The sequence below is a fragment of the Rhea pennata genome, chromosome 2, assembly GCF_028389875.1.
Source record: "Rhea pennata isolate bPtePen1 chromosome 2, bPtePen1.pri, whole genome shotgun sequence".
Classification (NCBI taxonomy): domain Eukaryota; kingdom Metazoa; phylum Chordata; class Aves; order Rheiformes; family Rheidae; genus Rhea; species Rhea pennata.
In genome coordinates this window covers 46,031,095-46,049,282 of record NC_084664.1, presented here as the reverse complement: position 1 = coordinate 46,049,282, position 18,188 = coordinate 46,031,095, and the positions used below count along the sequence as shown (strand labels likewise).

General features: G+C 41.6%; 1 protein-coding gene across 1 annotated transcript in view; it reads left to right on the top strand.

Annotated features, from left to right (window-relative positions):
* TRIM71 (tripartite motif containing 71) overlaps nt 1-17,871 on the top strand; it is a 55,908-nt gene extending 38,037 nt beyond the window's left edge. The window contains exons 2-4 of the mRNA XM_062567849.1: nt 2,298-2,465; nt 13,184-13,318; nt 16,379-17,871. Of these exons, the coding sequence (XP_062423833.1) occupies nt 2,298-2,465; nt 13,184-13,318; nt 16,379-17,830 (1,755 nt within the window). The 3' untranslated portion in view covers nt 17,831-17,871. The remainder of the gene's footprint in view (nt 1-2,297; nt 2,466-13,183; nt 13,319-16,378) is intronic.
* Nucleotides 17,872-18,188: the final 317 nt, after the last annotated feature.

Sequence of the window (18,188 nt, the reverse complement as noted above, 5' to 3'; positions counted from 1 at the left end):
TAAGAAACAGTTGGGAAGCCTTTGCCAATGGCTTTCTAGTGTCTGCTCAAGAGAGCTGTGTTTTGGGTAGTGTGTGTCTAGTTTTTATGTTGTTTTCTGGGACGTTTTTAAATTTATTTTTATTCTATGTAATCTGCACTTCTGAAATGTTTCTTTATTGTAAATTCAAGGGTGATGTTTTCCACCACATTTTGGTGGGTGGCAAGAGGCAGTTGAACACCTTAGATCTAATTTCTTTGGCTTGAACAGTTGAGTAACTTCATCACTGTATGCAGTCATCTTGTGGCAGGAGTACCTGGGCCTAGGTAACAGGACTGGTTTCTGGTGGTTTTGGTATTAACTATTCGGGGGGGGGGGGGGGGGATGATGACTAATGTCAGGTTTAGCTTGCTTCTGGACTTTTGTTCATGTGGTCACCATTTTCCTTTCAGCTGCTCTAGTTGATTGAGGCCCCAAATCCCTACTGTATGTTTTTAAAGTACATTGGATTCATATGACTTAACTTGATACTCTGTCTTGGTTTCTGTCCTGGTTTTCATCCTCTCTAAACTCCTCAGTTATTTAAATGGAGTCATTCAGCAACATGTAATAAATGTTCTCTGTAATTTCAACAGTGCAATTACAGAGCTTCACAAGAAAGTGAACATTATATTCAGATTTAGGCAACCACAGCATAAAGACAGGGAGCCCTCTAGTTGAGAAAGATGATGTTATATTTGACTAATGCATTTGGGAACCAAGGCAGCACATCTTTCCAAAAGGCTGTGAGAATATGAGATACTGCATGGGGATTTAGTATTGAACAGAAACAAAAGAAGGAATTCAGTTCAGATTTCCCTACAGCAAAAGAAGGGATTTTAGTAAAACCTCTCTGACACCCACCCACACACCCGTGCACCCACCCACACGTCCCCTTTGAGGAATTAATCCATATACAGCTTCAGCTGTTGCACTCATAGGAGTTTCAAACATGACTTTATGCAATACTGGAAATTTGATGGGATCACCTGTCTTCCTCTCACCCTTTCTTACGGGGGAGGAGGGAAAAGCGGATGTCACACGCTGTACCATAAACTAATTGGAACTGGAAGCTGTTGGGTGGCAACCATGAGACAAGCAAAATACCAAGCACTTGTATAGTCTGTTCTGCTTTTACTCCTTTCCATGAGGTAGATATCAAACAGCTGGTGATGGAAGAACTACTTGTAGTATGAAAACCTCCTTGCCATTGTACAGTAGATTTTTAAATCTTTTGTGGTAATCTGAGACTTTCTTATAATACACTGGGTTGTTGTTTTTAAGTGCACATAACTAAGAGAATTTAAGTCAACACAAAGTCTTGTATTAAATCATTTTTGTACTCTTTCACTTGCATCTTTAAAGAAGGCCACATAGCTGATTTCTGACTCTTCTAAGAAAACACAGTTCCATGAAAGATGTTATTTCTGTGTACCACTTCCCTCTGCTGGGAGGAATGGAAATCGTTAGAGCTGATGAAGGGATCCAGCTCTCTTTCCTAGCCTAGCATGTTGTTGTAAGACTTTCACTGTGAATTAAATAGTGTGGGTTTTTTTTGGTCAATGTACTTTGTGAATAAAAAGTGTTTTAGTGGTTACTCAGAGCTCCTTGTGGTATTAAAATGCTGTGACAGACAAGTTAATGTTCAATTTTGGACTTCAGTGTCTCTTAAGCGTCTGTAGATATGAAACACTGGTATAGCAAAACCTGCTTTCCTGTTGGGAGTGGTAGAAGGGAGTTGTGCCTAGTATTGCCACTGCCCTAAACATAAGGGATTTACATGTTTTGAGAAAATTAAGAGCGTTTCTAAGCACAGACAACTTGTCTTCCCCTTCTGAGGCAGAGGAGATGGGGATGGGACCACTTCCAGTTCTACTGGAATCTACAGTGATTAATACATGACCCACTGAAGAGAATGTGATGGTTGTGTGTTGTGTATGCAGGAAAGGTCTTCATCTGAAACATGCCATAGATGACATCTCCAATCTGCAAGTGTTGGCAGATGGCTTCCGTTCTTAAGAGAAGGCTGATGTGGACATTCTTCCTAGTATTGTATTGCAAAGAAAACAATGACACTTCCATCTAACTGTTGGAGAATGATCAGGAGCTTACTAGGAGGGATAGCTCTTCCTCTGTGGAGAAACTATTGTGAAGTCTTTGCCCATCAGTATAGCCTGTAACATCTCCTTTTATAGTTATGTGCTTGGGCTTTTTTCCTTCCTGACACTTACCTTTTTAATTCTTTATTATAGGTAGTGATACAGGTTTTTCTCTTCCAGGTGTTGCATTTCTACTGTGATACCTGTTCTGTTCCCATATGTCGGGAATGTACCATGGGACGACATGTGGGTCACAGCTTTATCTACCTCCAAGATGCCCTCCAGGATTCCAGGACTCTCACCATCCAGCTCCTGGCAGATGCTCAGCAAGGACGACAGGCTATTCAAGTAAGATACACCCAACTTGAGTATTTTATTTTTCTCCCTTTCTTGTCTCTTCCACATGCCCCCACCCCCACTCACCCACCCCAAGCTGTGTCTGTTGCAGGGCAAGGTGTCAGGCAGAAAGCTCTCTCTGCTTCTGCTGTCAGTCTTCTCACTCCTTCTGTTCTCTCAGAGATTTTTGACAGAAGTGTCTATGTAGCTGAAAACAAAGTGCTGTTATGTGAATTTTGCATTCTTGCTGCATAGTCCTGTCTTGTAAATAGCAATATGTTTAAAGCTCTGTACAAATTAACTTGAGTGCAAAGCATTTTGAATAAACTTAGGATCTTGTACAGTAGCACCAAGCCCATTCTTTCTTTTTTACAACCAGGACTTAATTTCAGCTGTCTTTCATGTCTGTACAGCATCTAGCACTAGAAGTATGGGCCACACTGTAAGCATGGTTCAATTTAATTTTGCAGCTAAATGCAAAATACTAATCAACTGTTTGAACTGGTGTGAAATTTCTAACCCGCATCTGTGGTGGGTTGGAGTTAGCTGAAAGTATATCATTCTGTGACTGAAACTGGTTGTGTAGCACTTTTCCATTAAAATATTACTCTGCATACACACATACATGTTGTAGCTGCTTATTATTGCATCCTACTTCAGCTGTGTCTTCCACTGGAAGTATAAGGACCGAAAAGAAAATAGCACAGTGCTTCAAAATACAGAAGGAATTTATTTAGAGAATTAACTTAACCTGTAGGTTGTTACTTAGGCTAAATAGTACCTAGTAGCAACTGTTATATGATATTATCCATAATTTTGCCTGTACAGATACTTTGGGGGATGGGAAAAGCATGGTGGGAAGCTAGACTCTGAACTACCACACTCTTCAAAGATGTAGTCGTGTATCTCTCGAGGCAAGTTAAACAGTACTGCCCACTTTCAGACTTCTGCAAACAGTCTCCACTGAGTTCAATTTTGCCATCCTCAAATTCTCTAGATTTGAGCTGGACACTTCACTGAAACTCAGCAGTTCTGTGTGAAATTGGGTGAATAACATTCTTTTGAGTATATACTAGCAAAACCTCAAGCACATGAAGTAAGCTTGCTTTCTGAGATAAACACGTGCAAGTATTCCCAGTTCTCTTTTCTTCCCTTTCCTGACAAGCTACAAATGAAAACTACTGTTATCCCATCATTGCTTATTTCTAGTAGGTCAGGATTTCAGTGAGTTTTTAGTTTTAGTTTTTGTTTCTTACTAGATAAAATGTTAGGTCTCTTCCTCCAGTGCTGTTGGCAGTGACATCTCCTTTCAGTTTCTCCTAGCTCACTTCCCAGCTCACTTCCCTGCTGCACAACAGTGTTTCTTGTGTACTCAGGGCAGGTTACTAGGGATAAGGTTTGTGTGTCTTCATGGGTGTGTGTGGTTGTGTGCATGTGTGTGTTTGTGGGCAGGGAGGTGAAGAGACTTGCTTGTTTTAAAGTTGAACCCTTTCTGCAATGTGGGTGAGAATTTCCTCCCTCACTCATTAGTGAGAATAAGATGGTTTGGAATTCTGTTCGGTGGGACAAGAGCAGCTAATTTCTCTAAAAATTCTCTTAAAATTAAAGTCTCTGCTCCTCAGAGCTGAATGGCTAATTAAAAGCCTCATACTTGTGTAAGATTCTGCAAACTTCAGCTCCTTCCAAGATTTGTTTTTAAATTGTCAGCATGGATCATAAGGCTCCTCAGTAGAAGCCATACTGAAGCGTTTAACGTGTCCCCAGAATGAGCAAAAAAGAAGGGATTATACTAGTTAAAGAACCTCACTAGAGCAGTGTTTTGAATTTCTCCAAGCTGTCCTAAACAAGGGCTTGTCTGTTAGTAATTAAATTACTGCTTTTGACCTCCAGGGCTCTTAATCATCTAACTGGTGCAGATAAATTGTCCAAGTAGTGACTGTCTCTTGGAGCAGAAAGCAGCAAAATGACATAGAATATCACTCTGCTAGTATTGGCATGAGTGCTTTTGTGCCTGCATACTTCCTACTTGGTTTACTTCGCTTTCTTCCTACTTGTCTTCTGCTTTTTACATTGGAGGCTCCTGCCATTGTAGTGAGCTGACTACTTACTGATGGCTCAGCTCGAGGGTGGGTGGTACAGACCTTGTCCATGCAATTCAGACAAATAGTTGTACTGAATTTGCTTCATCCTACTTCACCCTAGTTTAGCTATTGCCCATGTAAGCTAAGGGACTGTCTTGGGTGTATTCAGTAAGTGGTTTGTGTGAAAGATTTTGTAAAATGAACAAAGCTTTTCAAAAAAATAATTTTATTAGTACAGTAGGATTTTTTTTTTAACCTGAATCACTGTATAAAACAGGTTTAGTGAGGAAAAACTAGTGATAAAGCTGAGGAGGTGGTAACCTTTGTATGTATTCTTGAGAACAAGGAAGACTACAGCTCCAGACAGCTGCTACATAAGCAATGTCAGCAAGATTAGATTAACTTGGGAAACAGTTGAAAGAAAAGCAGAGGTGTTCAAGTTAAAAAGTAACATGGTGAGCCTGCCATCCAAACTGCACCGTGAAGCTAGATGCTTATCCCACAACGGATAGTGTGTCAGCATGGATTTAAGACACTCTAAATTAACTAGACTCTAAATTAAAAGAAATTGTGTTGAGGGCTTTTCTTGGAGTATGGAAACAGATAACACAAGATTAATGTCAATACCAGTCACAAGCTGCAATGTGAGGAATATAGAAGACTGCCTTTCTAAGGAAACTGCAGTAGCAGTTCTTAGTGGGATTGATTCAAACTGCTTTTACTATAAACCTTTCTTGGTAGGCTATGGAAGTAGCTATTCTCTGATATGAGCTGTTGAGGATGGTCAAGGAGAGGTAGCTGAGAGTAAAGGGTTTCTCCTAGGGCACTCCGTCTTCTTTATCAGAAGAAAAGGTGTTTTCTGCTGAAGGGCCTTGCAGGAGGGAAGAAATCAAGCCATGAGTCAACTTGCTGGAGAGTATCTGGTTAACCAAAGTTGAAGGCTTTTAGGAAGAAATGTTTATTTAAACTCTTCCTGCGGCTTTGGAAGAGATTGTTTTTCAGACTTTTTTTTTTTTTTTTTTTTTTTTTTTTTTAAAAAAAACCCAGCTGTGAGCTAAGATCCATTTCAGGAGTGGCAGGCTAGACCAGGCTTCTGTGGATCAAGCAACTGAAAAGTATAAACCTAATGTTACAGGGGAGCTGAACTCTTCTATAACAAATAGCAAGCCTGGTAGCAAGGGGCTCGCTTTCCTCAGTGCCATTCTGCAGTAGCTTTCTATCGCTCGCCTGTGCTACTCTGGTCCTGGCCTCGATCGTGCATTTCTAAGCCTGTCCCTAACTGAGAACTGGTGCTTGTGCAATGGAGTGGTGGGCTGATGGAGCTGAAAGGATAACCTTTCTGTAGGGTTACTTCTTGACTGGATCTGCTGCATGGACTGGTTCACTGCACTGCTACAAGCACTGTTTGTGGTGCCAGAGAGTGGAACGGAAATAACCATCTCTGGTCCTTGTAGGACCTCTTTCTGAGCAGGTTTATCTTGGTGAAAAGCTATCCTCCTAGCTGGGAGAGTTTTCTAGCGTTTTCAGTGACATGAATTGGCTCTCAGAAGGGTCTAAAAGCCAAAGTTGGAACCAGATTAATGAGGAGGCAGGGGTGGGGGAAGGACCCTTCCCTTTTGACAGAGGAGCTTATCGTGCTGCCTTGTTTTACCTCACAAAACTGCATACTTGGCTGTCGTCTTTCAGGTGTTTTCCAAGGACCGGGCCGCAAACTGAACATAAATCTTTTATGATGAAAGATAGATGGCTTCTTCAAAATGTCAAGGTCTTACAATTACACATGTGTAGATGTATTTTGTATACACGTGTGTGTGTAATCTAACGCACTTACGTAACAGTGAAGCACTAAGTGCTCCCATTTAGGGTTGATTTCCAGGTGAACAAGTTAGAATACAACTTCATTTCTGTATGCTTTTTTTAAAAAAAATTTTTAACTGCTTTTCTAGCCCAAGCCTTTAGTTGCTTTTGCTGGGGTATTTGACAATGCATTGATTTAAAAGCTGAAGCTTGCAGCAAGAACATGGTGGAAGCGACTCTGTTAATCTTCTAGTATCAAAGGCTTTTGAGTTGGTGGTGAGGAGGGCTGTTAAAGCAGTGGCTCTCTGTCTTGCAGGAATACATTGTGGGGATTCCCGTGGGGAGGCAGTAAGAAGCAGGTGAATTGGGACTGAGCACCTTAACTGTAGAGGAGAGGGCCGTACTATGAGAAACTTGGTCAGCCTGAGAAGGAAGCTGGTGAGCTGGCATCAGCCTTCGCCCTGCTGTGGAGCTGCCTTACAGGTTCTCGTGTGGAATCTGCGCTGCTGGGAGGCTGATACCTGAGAAGGATGGCGCTGCTGTGCTGCAAAGATCAGCCTGGGATTGTCACATAGGTTTTACTGGAAACCGATGAAAGCCGAGTTGTTTCAGGGCACGTGGCTTTGCAGTCAAATTTTGCAGGTTTGAGAATCTGAAATGAAGCTTAGCAAACAAAACAGAAGCGAAGTTAGTTGTCCTTTCATAATAGCTCAGGTGGAAGGCCTAGTTCAGTCCTTAATCTAAAGCTAGGATTTAAATCAATAGAAGTTGAATTTCTTTAGGTATTTATAGTTATTTTTGTGTGTTGTGTTTTTAGTGAATTCTGTAGATTAACATCTGCTCATATGTTAATCAGGGAGAATGGATTTTACATGTATCGGTGCCCAAACTACTGTTCTGCTTGAAACTTTTAAGGGAAAAAAAGTCTGTTCTTGCAGTACAAACCAAAATGATTTAGTTTGACAGTTTGACATTGGTTAACATAGCCTTTAGCCCTTCCTGCATCAAAGCTTTTTATTATTATTATTATTATTTTCTTAATTCTGTTTACCCAACATAATAAAGACACTAGCTTTTCACCTTTTGGGGACTGAAAGGTTTAAATTAGCCCAACTATTTTTGTGCTAGAGCCATGCCTGCATTAATGCAAAGCTACTGCTAGGATGAAATCCTAACATCCTTTCTGTAACTATACTTTGGATAAGAGCTTTCATTTCATTGCTATAGTAGAAAAACTGTATGATGCTGGCAAAAGCTAGCTATTGTCTCAATTGTTTTATCTTGCTTTAAAAGAGTGCATCTCTATATCCTTTTATGTTACCATAAGCAACTGAAAGTGAATAATGTTATAGATGCTGCATGTAGCACCTTTAGCGGTTGGTGGAAGATGACTAATTTGAGATATTTAGAAAGATTCCTTAAGGTTGTTGTGTATTATGTGCTTGTATTTAACATGCTTTTAAAGTTGGAGTTTGTCAGAGAATATGCATCTCAAGGATTTGTTGGCTAGATAGAGTATATCTAGGATAAGCTTTCTCTTAATTTCTTGGTGAAGATCTAAATCCTCTCTGAGGTAAGTGAGTGTGCATTTAAGGTTCTTTACACAGTATCTGTGGTCTGTTTGTCCCTGAAATGATGGAGTCCTCAGAAGAAAACAAAGAAACAGTTTGCTTTGAAGTTGAACTTGCTTTCCAAGAGTTTACACCTTCATCAGAAAATTTAAAGGGATTAGCAAATTTAAAAATATTGTGGTTAATGCTTGAAAAACTATCCCCCCCATCTTTTGGAAGATGAAAGAAAAAAAAACCCTAAAACTGATGCAACTGATGCTGATGTTGATGGATTACAACAGCCGTACTACATCTCTGCGGTGTTGCCGCAGTTGTGTTCCACACCATTTTGTGTTGTCTCACAGTGTGTTCAAATGAATAATTTCCTGAACTGATGCAGATCCAACGTCATGACATTGCATCCAGATTAAAAGACTTTGCTCTTTCAAAGGCTTCTCTAAATAGCTGTGTTTTGCTACATGGGCATACTGATTTAGCTTGGGTATAGGACTGTAGAAACTGCACAGTGAGGGCATCAGCACCTGCTTTTCTTGTTTTAGTGTCTGTCACCACAGATGCTCTGTAATGATATCTTTTTTTTCCTCTCTCCTTGAGTGGTGTACACTTCTGGCCTGCGATTTTGTATTAAAAAAGCCTCAGTCGTGCAAATTCAGAGTAGTGATGTTTCTAGAATATTGCCTGACTTAATGCTTTCTAAGGAATATTTGAATATAAAGATGAAACTGTGGAAGGTTTTGTTAACTTGAGGCTTCAGCTTCTCGTATCCAGTAGAAGAGCAGAAACTGCGAAAACTGCTGAAAATAGCCATTTTAGAGTGGCAAATCCTACTTTGAACCATTTGTTTTTATTTTTACCTGTCTGAGTTGACTGAAGATCTATGATGCTAATTTCATTTGAAATTGCTGCTCTTGAGTCTTGCAGTCAGTTCCTGTTAGCGTTGTGCTGCAGCATCAGTTGCCGTGTCAGGGCCACTCTGACTGCAAGCCCATTACTTAAAGCATGGCGGGGAGGGTTCAGGTTATGAAATATAGCTAAAGAGGAGTTCAGAGGTGTCTAAGAGGACACGTTGGGGTCTGATGCAACTTTGCTGTTCATCTCTTACTCAAAGTGGGCTGCAGCCTATAGGAACTGGCTGGGCAGGTCTGGGTCTGCAGGCTTGCCCTGGAAAGGAATTTGATTTACCCTGTTGTCAGTGCCTGCATACGCCCCGGCCCTGCTACCAGGGACTCTTGCACGTAGCGGGGGGATTGTGTGGGGTGCCAAGTCTTGAAGCTGTAAAAAAGCTGTATGAATTAATAGGAATAGCTAGCTTGGAGATTCAATAAGGCAACTTTTTGTGTTTGTACAGAATGTCTAGGGAACAAAAACAGACTTGCACATGTAGTAATTCTCATTTAAACACTCTGAAATCTGAAAGTACAAGTAATTTTTTTTGAATGTTTTATGTTGCTATTTGGATAGGCTTGTAGATAACAACTAGGAATTCTGAAATATCCTGGAAGCAGTAGCTAGTAATAGATGTCTGCAGGGCTGAATTGCTTTCCTTTGTGAAAATGTATTTGTCCCTCTGCCCTGCTAGAGGCTTGATTTGCAAGTTTTCCTTTGTCATGGCCCTGCGGAACCTCTCATTACCTGTGCAAACACTGTAACTCCTTAAATTTTAATCTGAAATACCAATATCAATCGTGAAGTTTTCAAGGTGCATTAGGAAGTCATCCTTAAAAGCAGGAAGGCAAAAGGGTTTTTTTTGTTGTGTCCCCACCTCCCGTGTGCACACACTGACCTCCTTAATGGAAGGAGGGAGAAGTGTCATGTCCATCCTTGGGCCACAGGAAATTCATGCAAAGTGAATAGGTATAGCTGCAAATAAGCAATTTTACTGCAGCAACCAACAGCAAGGGCCAACATAGTTGGCATCCATCTCAACTTCAGTAACTGAACCAGATGCTTTATTAAACCCAGGCCTTGACTTCTGTTTCCCAAGCATGTGAACTGGCTAACCATCTCATTCACAAGTACTAGAATAGTTATCACCTGCCACTAGAGTTCATCAGTGCAAGGTGCCTTTCTTTAATAAGGGTTTGTTGTAGATTGTGGCTGACCAGAACAAGAAACATTCCTTTATATCCTATATATCCTTCCAAGATAACTTGCCTGGCCTCCCTCCCTTCCCCTGCTTCTCACCCAGTCACTACCTGCTGCTGTGTTTGCCTGGTAAGCCTTTCTAGACAATTCTAGCCTGTTTGGGCATATTGAAGGATAGTGTGATTTTTGCCCAGACCTCTTGTCAGTATTTTGGGCAGTCCAAAAGTAGCTTGTTACTAGAGCTTAATGTTTCAGGTGTCCTTCACTGCCCTTCTGTGAGCTATTTCAGCCACAGATCTGTAGGGTGAATCAGAGTGGCACCTAGAGTTATTGGTAGAGAACCTCATGCTACAGAGTGCAGTTTCTAGAAACTGATGTGTGGGGATGCAGTCAGAGCAGAGTTACTTACCCTGCCATAACTGTGGTTCCTACAAATGGAAGATCACAAAATCTACAGGGATTAATCCCTTTCCTGCTATTATGGAGTGTTTTGATAAAGTACTGTGAGGGCAGTTGGGATTGCTCTTCACTATAGGGTATGAGGAAGCACACAGGCTACAGTCCTAATAGATACTGCTGTTTGGAAAGCTCAATGGAGTAAACCAAGACCTTTCTGCCTCCACAGGCATCCTTGCTAGAATTGGAATATGCATGGGCACTGTAGTTTTCCCTAGCACTTAAATATTTAAGGAGATACTTCCCTTTGCAAAAGCAGGAGGGTGTTTTGCTGCACTTGATAAGACTCCTCTAGGTTAGTTTTGAAGAAATGCATGCTTTCTCCTGATAGTAGAAGCTGCCTCTATATTTGAATTGAGGCATAGATGAAGATCCTTCCTGCAAGGACAGAGTTACTGGCTTACATGAAGTCTTAATCTGTGGGGAGTTGTGATTTATCTGTGCTTTGCTAATTGCTGTAATGGAATTTTCACTTTCTGTGATCTTGAAGCATTGAGTCAGAGTTGTCTGCCAGAAGCTTTGCATGAAGACAGGTTAGGTCTGCCTTCAGTGGGAGCAGGGTATTTGGACAGTCCCTGAGTCTAAAGCCTTGTTATGAATTGCAGCCAGGATGACAGATCTGAGAGCTGCATGAAGAAGGAACATGCTTCTCTTAATTAGTCTTGCTCTACAGAGAAATCTTGAAGCAGCGGTCCCATTTTCTTCTACCAAACAAGTTTGCTATTGGCTTTCTGGTATTAAAGACCAGAAACACTTCATCACTCCGTTGTCTTTTGAGGGTTTTCTCAGGATTGTCTTCATCTTATTGTCTCCAATCCTCTGACCAAGTTGCGTGGTCTTTCTCTTTCCTTTCAGTCCTCTATTTTTGTGACTTGAAAAACACATTTAAGTTAACCTAGTTGTTTTAGAATAACTGCCTGAAATAAAAAATATCCAAGTGTCAATACAGTTCTGATTTTATGAAGATACTCTATTAAGTGGTAAAGCTCCCATTATTGGCGTAAATTATCTACTGTTATGTTTGTCAGATAAGATTCTGGAGATATTGATGCCTAACTTCCATGAAAGATAACAAAAAAGCTATTGTCTGACTTTCTAGACAAAGGATCTGGATCACATCAGATAAATTGTCACATCAAGTAGCTCATGGATTAGTACGTACACGTGTACAGAATTAAACAGAGGATATTTGCTAGAAGGCCCTAAAAGTATTACCGTAAATTACTCTTTTGCTTTCTGTTTATCAAGATATATCTGAGGAACAGTATCTTGGATAACATCACACATGAAGCACAGCTTCCTAAAGATTCTTTCTACCTGAGCATTCCCTCACCATCTAGGTTCAAACAGCCCAAAAGTTCTGTAATGGACCAATCTCTCGGACCCAAATGATAGAACGGGATTGTAAAGCCGATCCTAAAATGCTGTATGTGAAAATAAATACCCATGGATTTCAGTATGTAATAAGGAAGAGCCATGAGGTGAATTCTTGAGTTCTTTCCTCAGTCACCAACAAGCTAAATTCTTGTCAGTCCAGCTGTAGCAGTGGTGTGTATTATAAGTCTGTAGGGGGTTAGATAATTATTTTCAATATGTTGATAAAAGCAGCTCCAGAATTTTTAAAATTCTGGAAGTAAAAGGATACTGTAATGTGCCTTCCTTATGATAGGAGGAAAGAAAGACGGAATATTTGTTGGTATGGTCCCATACATACTTTTTTTCCCTAGGATTCTATAATTAATAAACTAATGCCTTCTGACTCCTTTAAGGATTCACTACCTCATGTACACACTTAATGCTGATTCCCTGCATGACACAAGTATTCAAGGTTTAGTTCTAAAGATCCTGTTAATTCTTGCCATCAGACTCTTTCTTTGTAGTAGTATTGATCCCTCAGATTTGTCTGCTCTTATCTTGTTTGTTTTTATGCCCTTTTCTGTAACAGTTTGAAACTGGGAGCAATTTGAGCAGGAAACTTAAGTTCTGCATTTTTTTTTTCTCTTTTAGATGAGAAAACAGATTTAGTTAGTGTGCATTGTTCCTTCCAAATGCATTCTGTGTGTTTGTAGAGCGCGACTGCAGAATGCATCTCAATACTAATATGTACAGTATTAATAATAAAATTAGCAGTTCGATCTCTATCCAAAGTGTGGATGACTACATGAATGTTTTTTTAGTAATCACTGGTCTATTTTGTATGGAGATTTTCTTTTAAACTGTTAATATTCCGTTAAGATGTCTCGGTGCAGCTCTGCATGGATAAGAGTCTGTTTGCTGCAGTGCCATTTCTTACTAGAAGCAGTGAATGTTGTGTGCATTGCAGAACACTAGTCTGAACTGCTCTAAAGACCAAGAGAGGCTTTGGACCTTCTATATGCAGTAGAACATGAGCCTGAATGTCTGTGTACAATACTCCTAGGTTTTGGTTCGCATCAGCTGCTTGCTGGGGTTGCACCAAAAGCTTAGTCTGTGGTGTTGATACAGGGTACCCGAAGGCTTAAACCCTCTGTAGTGGATATTTTAACTATGTAATTTTTCAGAGGTATGATTTATTGAAATGGATGATGGCTTGGTAAAACTTGGAGAGTTGCTTTATGCCTTCTGCTGTAGGCATAGAGTTAAATGGAAGAGCCAGTTCTCTAATACAGTTTTAATTGGTTTGGCTGAACTGTGTTGTGTTTTTTTTTTTTTTTTCCTTTTTTTTAATTTTCTTTCCCTCTTCTTCCTCCAACCCCTCCAGCTGAGCATTGAACAGGCCCAGGCTGTGGCAGAGCAGGTTGAGATGAAAGCTAAGATGGTACAGTCTGAAGTCAAAGCAGTGACAACTAGACATAAGAAGGCCCTGGAAGAGCGGGAGTGCGAGCTGCTCTGGAAGGTATGCACCTAATATTTGTATTTTGTACATTTTAGTTGCTGACAGGTAACCTTTCAAACTGGAAACATGCTCTTTAACTGGTACAGGGTCATATTCTGATACCCACCTAAGGAACGTGGACTCTTAGGTTCAAACACTGCAGTTTCAAGGGGTTAAACTGCTGTCCTGCAGGAAGCAGAGTGCTGGAATCTGGGCCGAGATAGTTTTGTATTGAAAGCATCTCTTAATATTAGAAACTGGAAGGGGGAGGTTTTTGTTTGTTTGTTTTAAATAGGACCATCATAGCCTCACAGGAGCTCAGCCCCACAAGAAAGGTCGGCACTCCCCCTACTGGCACAGCTACAATACCTCACAGCCCTGGGAAAGGGGTTGTCTCCAGTGCTGACAGCGTGGGGAAGCATCTTTACCTTGTATTCAGAGAAAATGTCATCTTAAAATTCTTTCATACACCATTGTAGGATTAAGTACAGCTTATATGCTCCACTTTACTTTTTTCCTTTGCATGAAAGGGAAGCTCCCACCACCACTGGAACAGGCTAGTAGGCATTCTACAGGACTACCTTACATTCTGCCCACATCCAAAAACACATTTTATTTTCAGTAAAGGTAGTGTCCTTGTCTTTATTGTGGAAGAGAAGTAATGCAATTTTTTACCACTAGAGTAAAAAATAGACTGTAGTAGGAGTACCTACATAGTCCCACACTGCTGTTTTTCAGCCATAAGGTGTATATATGGTACATTGGCTGCACCCCCTTGAACCCCTGCCCTCCCAGTCCAGCAGGGACGATACTAATAAAGTGTCATATTCCAGAAAGAGAACTCAGTGGTTGTGGCTTCTCCCCTTCTTGCCTAGCAGAAGTTGGTTTGGATCAGGCCTTTGGTCCAATTTGTTGAGCTGAACAGAAACCCCATTAGGCCTTTCAGATCAGCAGTGAGCCAAACTGGCTTGTCCTATGGCCCTCTGATTGCTAAATTTGATGTAAGACAGGGAGTAGAAATGCATGGTCGAGTTGGAAGAAGCTTAGCATGAGTAGACAATGCTTCTGGGATCTTCAGTTGCACCAGACTAAATGCAGTAGGAGAGCAGGCCCTGTGTGGCTGCTGCGTGCGCTGGCAAAATGGGGCAGGATGACTTACTGTACACATGGCTGCATGGGCACACGCTGCCAGGAAGCAGTGCCATCCGTAAACTGCTTCTCCCCTGCCCCTTCTCCAGCAACACTGACTAGCATGTTGGTTTTCTGGTTTAGTATCTGTTGCCAGCAAAATGACCACTCTGGTAAGAGTTTAGTCTCTCGCTAGCTAGAGTAGTTCCATGCAGTATGTTTTTGTTTTACCAGGTTGTTTTTTGTTTTTGTTTGTTTGTTTGTTTGTTTTGTTAGTATGTGGACTGTAAGTTTAAAAAATGCACTCAATAGTTAGTACTTGCAACACTTCTTTCTTGAGGTATTTAGATTGAGGGAGATGGTTCACTTTTTGCTGTTAGCTTTCCTGAGAAGCCTGACAGCCTTCTCTTAAGGTACTCGTAGTACAGGAGGAGAAAGTTGCCCATGGGCCATTTGTATTTCTAGAAGTTGTATAAATGCACTTTATTGGGATGTTTGCATTCAGAACAAGTTCTCTTCAGGTTATAAATACACATTTTGAGAAGGAAAACTGGTTCTTGGTAGATTTTTTTTTTTAAGAGGAAAAAAAAAAGTCAGAAAGCTTAAGCCCTAATGTCTAGAGTGATATTAGTGAATAATTTGGGGTACTAAAGTTGAGGCACTGAAAGTGCCCCGGTTTGCTAATCTCATCTAAAAACTTGTGATTTCTAATAAGCTGTTGAAAGAAGCATCTGTTCAGTTTTTTGGAAAAAAAAATGCATGCCTTGTAACTTTAGTGAAACAGCGTGTTTGTCTGTAGTGAATTTCTTTCATCTGCTTGCTGCTGTGGCAGGGATCTTTAGATGGCAAGTTGTTCTTCACTACAATGTTTTGCTAGTTGGTCTGAGTATTTGGTTGTTGCAGAACAGTAATGAAATGCATTTTTGCACCAACAAAGTAATTACATGTTTCATTTGCTTTTACAAAGCAAGTGTCTTTGCCAGATGGTCTAAAATATTTTTCAGAAGTAAAGAACTACAGGCATATATAAAATAGTTGTAAACAAACCATATTTATTTCAGCTTCAGTCCCCCAAGTAGGAGTTAGCACCAACCTTTTGTGTCCTTTAAAGCGACGTTTTAAGGTATCTTGTTGTAAAGCAGTAGTTTAGCATGATTGCCAATATTTGCAATAAGGAAAATAACCAAATAATTGGACCCTACAAGTTCTGGAGAGAGAACTCTGGAGAGTCTAGTATTATCCAGTCCCATACAAAGACTGAACTGAAAGCACAGTTCTGGCAGACCAGGAAGTAAGGAGAACCCACTTCTATTAGCTGATGCTAACTCCTAGCCTCAATCTAATGTGAAAATAGCCCACCTTCTGAAACTCAAATTAGCTTCTGTTCTCCTTTTAGAGTAGGGTCAGCCTACTTTTTTTTTTTAAGGGGGGGGGAGAGGAAGGGTTTGTTGGAGGGGAGGGGTCATCTTGAGAATCCACAGAAATTTCTTTATATTCTCCAGGGTCTGAGTAAGATGTGCTTTCTGAGAATCTGAGTACTTTATGACTTGAAGGTAGAATAGCAGTTTAGGAAGGAGGTCATTAGTTAGTAAACAAGCAACTCTTCCTTTCAAATGGCATACCAATGCACCAAGCTTGCAGAGCAATAATTTCCTCTGTTCCTCATCCTCCACCCCCACCCCGCCAAGATGCATGTATGCATGTCACAGGAGTGATGTTTATCTGGATATGGTTGGTTTTGCTCATTTCTTTCTCCCCATCATGGTTTCTAAAGGGCTTGTTCTGCAGTTCCGTTTGGTTATCATACCCTGTGACAACTATATAACTGTTCTTTTTTAATGTGGAAGAGTCACATTAGGAAATATTTCTCTTTCCTGATATAAATGTTCCATCTCTCTCTCTCTCTCTCCCCCCCTCTGTTTCCTCTCCTCCCTTCTTTCCTTCCCCCACAAGGTGGAAAAGATTCGTCAAGTGAAGGCTAAGTCACTCTACTTGCAAGTTGAAAAGTTACGTCAGAACCTGAATAAGCTGGATAACACTATTAGTGCTGTCCAGCAGGTCCTGGAGGAGGGTCGTACCATGGATATTCTTTTGGCTCGGGACCGCATGCTGGCTCAGGTGCAGGAGCTGAAGAACGTGAGAGGCCTTCTCCAGCCACAGGAGGATGACAGGATTATGTTTACTCCCCCTGATCAGGCATTGTATATGGCCATTAAATCAATGGGCTTTGTCAGCAGCGGGGCTTTTGCTCCTCTGACCAAAGCCACTGGGGAAGGCCTCAAGCGTGCACTGCAGGGCAAAGTAGCCTCTTTCACGGTGATAGGCTACGACCACGATGGTGAGCCTCGCCTTTCTGGAGGCGACATGATCTCTGCAGTGGTGATGGGCCCAGATGGAAACCTGTTTGGGGCAGATGTCAGTGATCAGCAGAATGGGACCTATCTGGTCAACTACCGTCCACAGCTGGAGGGAGAGCACCTGGTGTCCGTGATGATGTGCAACCAACATATCGAGAACAGCCCCTTCAAAGTCATGGTGAAATCCGGCCGTAGCTACATTGGCATTGGGCTACCTGGGCTCTCGTTTGGCAGCGAGGGAGACAGCGATGGCAAACTCTGCCGCCCCTGGGGCGTTAGCGTAGACAAAGAAGGCTACATCATTGTTGCTGACCGCAGTAATAACCGTATTCAGGTGTTCAAGCCATGTGGGACTTTCCATCACAAGTTTGGCACACTGGGCTCCCGGCCTGGCCAGTTCGATCGGCCCGCTGGCGTGGCCTGCGACATCTCGCGTAGAATCGTTGTGGCTGACAAGGACAATCATCGTATCCAGATCTTCACATTTGAGGGGCAGTTCATTCTGAAATTCGGGGAGAAAGGAACCAAGAACGGGCAATTCAATTACCCATGGGATGTGGCTGTCAACACGGAGGGCAAAATCCTGGTCTCCGACACGAGGAACCATCGCGTTCAGCTGTTTGGGCCCGATGGTGTGTTTCTGAACAAGTATGGCTTCGAAGGGGCACTCTGGAAGCACTTTGATTCCCCCAGAGGTGTGACTTTCAATCACGAGGGCCACTTGGTAGTGACAGACTTCAACAACCATCGCCTTTTGGTCATCCATCCAGATTGCCAGTCAGCACGTTTTCTGGGCTCGGAGGGTACTGGGAACGGCCAGTTCCTGCGCCCACAGGGAGTGGCGGTGGATCAAGAGGGGCGCATCATCGTGGCCGATTCCAGGAACCACCGGGTGCAGATATTCGAGTCAAATGGTAGCTTTTTATGCAAGTTTGGCACTCAGGGAAGCGGCTTTGGTCAAATGGACCGTCCTTCAGGTATAGCCGTCACCCCTGATGGCATGATTGTTGTGGTCGACTTTGGAAACAATCGAATTCTCGTCTTCTAATCTGTGTTTGAATTAGGAAGAAACTGTCTCAGGGAAATTCTTCTAAGAGAAAATGAAAAAATACAACGTTAATTCAAACCTACCTCATCTTTAATTTTTTTACAGATGAATGTACTTATCTTTTCTGCAGGGAGTGAGCCTGTAAAGTTAAATTCTATCTACCTCATTGTCCTCCCTTCCCTCCCCTCCCCTGTTTTTTTTTTTTTTTTTTCTCCCCCTTCCCCTCCCCACATACTCACAGTTCAGAAAGTTTTACCTCTCCCCCAGATGGGGTTTCATGCACAAACGTGTTGCTGTGCACATTAGGTGATTTGTGTGGTGAATTCTGTAGACTAAGCCAAAAAGGCTCTATATAGTG